At 39.3% G+C, this 7,471-nt stretch overlaps 1 protein-coding gene across 2 annotated transcripts in view; it reads right to left on the bottom strand.

Annotated features, from left to right (window-relative positions):
- Positions 1–3,769: 3,769 nt before the first annotated feature.
- Positions 3,770–7,471, bottom strand: part of APOB (apolipoprotein B) — a 37,366-nt gene continuing 33,664 nt past the window's right edge. The window contains exons 27-29 of one of the 2 annotated variants that reach the window (XM_077843995.1): positions 7,006–7,120; positions 6,721–6,904; positions 3,770–5,719 (exon numbers count right to left, since the gene is read on the bottom strand). In XM_077843995.1, coding sequence (XP_077700121.1) covers positions 4,076–5,719; positions 6,721–6,904; positions 7,006–7,120 — 1,943 coding nt within the window. In that variant the 3' untranslated portion in view covers positions 3,770–4,075. Of the gene's footprint in view, positions 5,720–6,720; positions 6,905–7,005; positions 7,121–7,471 lie in introns of those variants that run through there. The other variant, XM_077843996.1, reaches the window with a different exon arrangement.

The raw sequence follows: 7,471 nt of genomic DNA, 5'->3' as shown, positions 1-7,471 counted from the left end.
TTTTTTTTAAAAGATTTATTTATTTATTTATGATAGACACAGAGAGGGTGAGAGAGAGAGGCAGAGACACAGGAGGAGGGAGAAGCAGGCTCCATGCCAGGAGCCCGACGCGGGACTCGATCCGGGACTCCAGGATTGCGCCCTGGACCAAAGGCAGGCGCCAAACCACTGAGCCACCCAGGGATCCCCTCACAGTATGTTTTTAAAAGATGTATATATTGGCTCGATCTCAAGATAATGTCTAATTAACTGTAGAAGAAAAAAAATCCTCCTTGTTTTCTTGTTAAGTTTCTAAATATACTTATAAGGTAAAAAAATTAATGCAATGTTTAGGTAAAATTCTCCTTTGTCCCTATCCCTTTGAATATTGTCTCTCTAGCCCACATCTCCAGCTTAATAGCCTGCTAGTAATTTCTGCTTGGACACATCACTGCAACTTGAAAGTTACTATAGTCCTTTTTTTTTTAAACTATAGTCCTTTTCCAGCTGTGATAGTCTATGAGTCCATGCCTTACATTAATAATCTGCCCCCAACACATTCCTCCTGTTTCTATGGATGCCCCATAACTCTTCCCATTGTACAGGTTCAAAATTTTTTAACTTTCAAGTCAGCTTTGCTCATTCTTCTTTCTTTTTCTTCTGGTGTCTCTTGTACCCTCTCCAGTTCTTGGTTCTAGTGATTTACCAAAGCAGCTCCCTTTCTAATAGCGTTTACATGCATCCCTTCTTTTCTAAACAATTATCCCCTTTTTTTCTGTCAAATATGCCTTCATGATGCTTCTTATATCTCTGATCCCTCCTCACCATCCCCAGTCACTACGACTTGGTTATGGCACTTAGCATTTTTTATTTGGAAGCTGGCACAGCTTTGTATCCATATTAATCCCATTACAATTTATCCTACATGAGTTGCCATATCAGTTTTCTTAAACCACAACTTCTATCACCCTTCCTGCTTCAAAACTTTCATTGGATGCCCTTCTCCAGCAAAGAAGGCACCTTTCACTCTGACCTTTGAGATTTGTGCAATTCTGTCAAATCAGTCTTTCCAATCGTGTCTCCCCTTACTTTTCCTGTCTCTGGCCACTAGATGATCGAGTGTCTCTCATACCCACCCACCTATCTTCCTTTCCGTATGTTTTTCTTCATCTAAAATGCCCTTCCTCCTTTATCACTTGTCAATGTGTCTTCAAGATTCATTCCAATGTTCTCCATGAAAACTTGATTCTCATTCTTTCCTGTTATAAACATTCATAGTACTTTGTTTATACCCATCACCAGACAACACATTCACCTCTGATAGACAAAATGGACAAGTATCTATGAACTGCATCTTATTGATCTTTGTCTCTTTTTTTTTAATTTTTATTTATTTATGATAGTCACAGAGAGAGAGAGAGAGAGGCAGAGACACAGGCAGAGGGAGAAGCAGGCTCCATGCACCGGGAGCCCGACGTGGGATTCGATCCAGGGTCTCCCGGATCGCGCCCTGGGCCAAAGGCAGGCGCCAAACCGCTGCGCCACCCAGGGATCCCCGATCTTTGTCTCCTCTATAGAGCCTTTGTGCTTAGCATATAGAAGCATTTAATGAATGTTCATTGAACTAGATAGGTCTCCCTGCTTCCATTCCCCTTCCTCGCCATAAACTCTTTTAAATTGTCTCCTAAAAATCATGGCACTTTTTTCTTTTCTTCTTTTTTTAAGATTTTATTTATTTATTCATGAGAGACAGAGAGAGAGAGAGAGAGAGGCAGAGACACAGGCAGAGGGAGAAGCAGGCTCCCTGCAGGGAGCCTGACGTGGGACTCGATCCCAGGTCTCCAGAATCAGGCCCTGGGCTGAAGGCGGCCCTAAACCACTGAGCCATCTGGGCTGCCCCCATGGCACTTTTTTTCTATACAACATTAAAGGTTGCAAAGCTCTTTCAGATCTATTATTTCAACTGATTTTTTATTAACATCCCTTCAAAGGCAGACAGTATAGATATTAGCCTCACTTCATAGTTAAGAAAAAAGGCTCACTGAGGAGAAATAAGTAGTCCAAAGCTACAAGCGAGTAAGGAATGTAGCTGGTAATCGAACCCAGGGAAGTATCCTGATTTGTGGTAGAAGACCAAAGAAGAAATCAAGCAATGTTGAAGCCCTCCCAAGTATCCCTTTTCCAACTTTATTGAGCATAATGAAGGTATTCTAAACCATCCAGGAGTGCCTCATAAAGCGATACCAGCGAGGGAACTGGACAGGTGGGCACATGATCATTTCAGATTTAGGTCTTTTTATTCTTCCTTTCATGCCCCAGATACAGTTATCATTTCATGAACACCAGAAACCTTGGACTCCTCCTTCCCCTCCAAATTAAGCCATCACTCCAGGCTTCCTTTCCACTTGAACACTTAGTACAGTCTTGCTACTCAGAGCTCATCAGGGAAACTCTTCTAGTGCTATGCCTAGAACCACGCATGTGATGCCCTGGGAACTGGCCTAATTTTCCTCCTTCTATCACATTTGGAACTGACCATTCATTTACCTACTCGCTCATTGACTCAACTATCTGTCCATTCATCTATCCATCCAACTGTCCATCTATCCATCTATTGATTCATTATCTAAGAGACTTTCTTTCAGAAAGAGATCCATACACTGCCATGTAATCCACTTCCCTATGACTATTGCTGGCTCCTCAGTTCCAAAGAATCCTGCTAAGGATTCAATAAGCTAACGTGTTTTTCTTTTCCAGGTAATGCTTGTGTTGTTTTGTTTGTTTTTTTGGGGGGGTTTTGTTTTTGTTTTTAACAGTGGCTTCACCAAGGGAATGTGAGGCTTTAGGAAATAATGGTGGAGGTTGAAGGCATTTTTGGATAAGAAGAGTCATTTCCAAACAGACTTCATATAGGACTTGGAGGGTGTGGTAATCTCTAATTGCCTATTCCCCAGAGGTTACACCTTTTGTTTTGTTTTGTTTTGTTGTTATTCATTGCCATTGAAAGAAAAAGTAGAGCTCACTTTCCCCAAGATATTAGTGATGTCTGTGCTGCACATGTTCTTTGCAGCCTTCCCTTACTAGAGGTCACCTCAGATGCTCTGACTGGAAGTTGCCAATGTTTAAAAATACAGCTTGAGGTGAGTGGCAGGGGAAACCCTTGGGTTTTGATTATACTTGGGCTTGTTAGATATTAAATTTGGAGGAATAAGGAAGCCCAAGAACACAAATGCATGCTTGGCCTCAGAAATGTTAGAATATATGTCCCCATGCTCCCTCTTTAACTCTTATTTTCTGTGCCTTGAATGGATCCTGGCTAAGCTGCAAGGAGACATCTGAGGTCCCTATTATCATGAAGCCCTTGAGGCCAGGACTTCCTAGCCATCTCTTCTTCATTCCTGGTAGGCTGAGTGAAATAAAGAGTCTGTTGGTTTATCTCAGAGCCCAGTAGAGAGCCTTGCTTAGAGAGGGCAGACTGGTGGGCGAGGAAGAGTATGTGGCACATGAAGACAAATGAGTTCTTCTTTGGGATCAAATTATGTGAAAGCCTTTGCAAATAGTTCTTCCTTTACACTTTTTTTTTTCTTTACACTTGAATACAATCCCTGATATCAGTTACCTTTTATTTTTTTAGGTGGCAAAATATTTCCCTCCTCAATTTCCCCCTTTCTTCTTTTATTCTATTATCCTAAACTCAGTGTGTATTCTTCTAAAAGTGTTGAAATGCCAGAAAGTTGAATCAATACCTTCATTTTGCTACCTTTCAATATGAATGAACCAAACTGAGAGCTATGATACACAATAAAGAATTCATTTATTTGTTCTCCCTCCCCAAGTTTAGTAAAAGAACTCAGATCCTGATTTTCTTTAACTTGCAAAAAAAAAAAAAAAAAGTTATTTCCCAGAGTTGAGAGACCTTTAGAGATCTTATGCCAGCTTTAGTGCAGATCCAGTTCATACATGCTTCTGCCTATAGTTAGCTGCTTGCCATAAGGCTGGCTCAGTGTATGGTTTTATCAATACATACAGTTTGAATTTTCTCCTACTGTATGAAAGTTTAATTGGAACAGAAGAATAAATGAAATTGCTATAAGAATTATAAGGTGATAGTAAATTCTCCTGGAGAAACTTTTATGTAGGGGATCATGTTATTGACTGTGGCCGATTGTAGCTCTTTCAGTAATTCAGTGATATATCTCAGAAACATGTGGTAATTTTGAATGGACAGGTCAATCAATCTTTTGGACTCAGTAATGAATTTTTCATAGTAATCAGAGAGTTGGTCTAAAAAATCCTGTAGTTTATATCTGAACTGCTCGTGGTAGTCAGAAATGATTTCCTTCATTGCATTGGCCCAGCTTTTAATTATTTCCTGAGTGCTGGTAGAAAGCTCTGCAATCTTCTCTTTCCCCTTTCCATCTGCATCAATAAGGATGCTAAGGAATTCCTGAATATCTTTTTGCACAAACTGCTCAACTTTACTTGAGAGTTGGGAAACCAAGTCAGCAGTACTGACAGTGTATTTGGAGTGGAAGTCCTTAAGGACATCCACGAGGTTCTTGATCAAGCTGATGATTTCTTCTTCAAGTTCATAGTACCTCAATGTCCAGCTGACCACATTTGAATCAACATATTCTTTGTGAAGATCTTTTATGATCTGATGGAGCTGCTGTAACTGTTGAGAAGCTTCCTGAAGTTGGTTTTGAACAAGTTCATTAAACTTGCCAAAGTTAAGGTATAGGTTTCTTTTCAGGAATTCAAAAACATATGGAATATATTTGTTGAAGATTATGTTGATCTTGTGTTGAATATGATTAATGAGATAAGTAAATTTCTTCTCCTTTAAGCGTTGAATTTCTTCTTCTATCTTTTGGAAAGCTCTTTGTAAATATCTCTGAAGATCACTTAGCATCTCTGTAGTATTGATAGACTGAAGGTTATTAAATGCATCCTGTGGCTTTTGTGATAAAGATTTCAACACTCTCCCAAACTCCAAGATTACATCTATTAGTTTATAGCTCTTTGAATCAAAAGGGATTTTAATCTCTAGGTCCTTGATTAATTCAGATTTCTCCATCAGGTCTTGGAAATAGGAAAACAATATTTCGAACCCACTATAGATTTTTGAATATACCTGGGACAGCACCTGCCCTACTTCTTTCATGACCATAGTGCAGAGTTCATCTTTAGTGTATGTCCCAGGTTTTCCTGGAAGCTGGAATTTAGTGAACTTCAGGAAATCAATCAACGAGTCAATCTGATGACTGACTGTGACTTTGTATTCTTGAGTAACTCCTATTAATTTGTCAAACATGTCTTTCTGGAGTCCCTGGAAATCACCTTGGTCTCTGTGAGCTAATAACATTTCTTGGTACAGATCCTGGGCCTTGTCCTTCCACTGCTGGTAGGTTCTAGTGGTACCTTTGGCTATGCTCTGGAACCCTAAATCTGCCTTATCAATCTTCTCCAAGACACTGTGATAGGCCCAGTCAGCGCTGTTCTGCAGACTTCTTCTCAGTTTTGAAGAAGCATCCGTCAGGTCGAGTCCTGTGTGCTCCTGGTGGTACTTGTTAGCATAGTCATAAAGGGCCCCTGTGGCCTTGGGCACATTGTCTTTGAGAGAGGTTAGTAGTTTAGATACTGCCTCTTCTTCCCAGCTGACTTTGATCTGATTTTTCTCATCAGATTCCCGGTACCTCCACTCAGTTTTGAATATGTTGAGTTTTTTATCTAGAGAGGACTAAAACCAGCAAACAAAACAAAACACACACACACACAAAAACCAGATGAAAAGAGCATGTTTTTCAATTATCCTGATTACATAATATACTACATTAAAACTTCATTAGCTGTTAAAAGTCAAGATCAGAGGATCTTTCATATTCTGAGGGGATTTATCTTTCATATGTCAGTTCATGTGTTTGTCTTATGGTTAAACCAGTTCACTGTTGTTAATTTCTCTTTATCATTCGCCCCAGAAAGGATAAAATTATGCATGCCATTTACATAGTAACACTTAACATTAAGGCCTTGTTAGGACTGAAGATTAGAAGAGGAGGAAGAGGAGGGAGAGTGGTAAGGGGAGGAGAAAGTGGAGAAAGAGACAGAGAAGACTAATTCAGAGAAAAGAGAAGTAGCAAAAAGGAATAAGTCCAGAGCCCATTGAGCAGAGACCTAGAATACCACTATGAGGAGCCATTCATTCTCAGATTTTAGCAATAGAACCTGCTTGCTTCTTCTCTACTAATGGCATCTTTGATTTGGCCTGACAGAGCTTGTAAAGTACATGAGAGAAATCTGGAATATCTCAAAAAAAAAAAAAAAAAAAAAAAAAAGAAATCTGGCATATCTCAGTTAATGCTTCTTTTGCAGAGAAGAATTTTGAAGCCTCGAATACTCCAGAAGCCCCTATCTGAAAAGTGTACTCAGCATATGGCAGAGTTTGCTCATGACTTAGGTGATGAGGCATAACTCTCACCATTCTAAATCTGCCATAAAGTAAAAAAAAAAAGAAAATAATAGTGGAAATAGGATGTCATGCGTCCGGCAATACTTAAAATCAATAAAATCATGGTAGTACATTCTGGAGAGTAGTTTCTCAGACAAAAAGTTCAACCTGTTCATTGCTTGGTTTCATCTACTTTGGGAAAGGCTCGAGAGAATACTTTGCATTAAATTGAATTGATCTGCCCAAATTCTCTATTCGCTCTTGGGATGTGTAACCCATTAGATGGGACTCACCTGAGGGCGATAGTACAGGTTCAATTTTAAGGTACGGTTATTGTCTTCCATGTCGAAGGCCACAGTGCCTACGGCTGGGGAGGCCACCAAGTAGGAGAGGTAATTCTTATTTAGTTGGTAGTGCAGATGGGCATCAGTGAATGTTGGGCTGGTGATGTCCAGGCGAATCTCTTCTTTCCAGTCCCTGAAAGCAGAAAAGCAGATGAACCATCATGAAAGGGGTATCAAGATGGGAAAAATGACAATGATTTGAAAAGAGATGAGATTTCCATAAAAGTTCCATACTGAAGTCCTCGATATTTGTTATCTTCTTTATATTCTGCACTGATGTCACGGTGTGCAAATGTTCCCTTTGTCCTACAGACTAACATGCCATCTTCAATTTTGTGTGTTCCCACAACTGTAGAGGAGAAATGTTATATTTTATTAGATTAATAACTGCAGGACATAAATATTTTCATTGTAAAAACCAGGAGAATTCCATCTTAACTACATGCTTCACATGTTTGAAACATGCAGTCCCTGTTTAACAAAAATAAATAGTTAGAAAGAGACATTATTAGCCCTACTATCATCACAGAAAAAAAATTTTTTTTTCTTTAAATCTATTCCTCTGGAATGTCAGTAAATTTTCTACAGGGTGATTTTTACAGGCGGGGTATATATCCTTCTCTTTCTCTCTTTTTAAAATTTTGCTATGGAGAGTAATTATGCTTCCATTCTTACAAAAATATGTAATTATTTATTCACA

The sequence above is a fragment of the Canis aureus genome, chromosome 12 (genome assembly GCF_053574225.1).
Source record: "Canis aureus isolate CA01 chromosome 12, VMU_Caureus_v.1.0, whole genome shotgun sequence".
NCBI lineage: Eukaryota > Metazoa > Chordata > Mammalia > Carnivora > Canidae > Canis > Canis aureus.
This window is presented reverse-complemented; position numbering and strand designations above follow the sequence as displayed.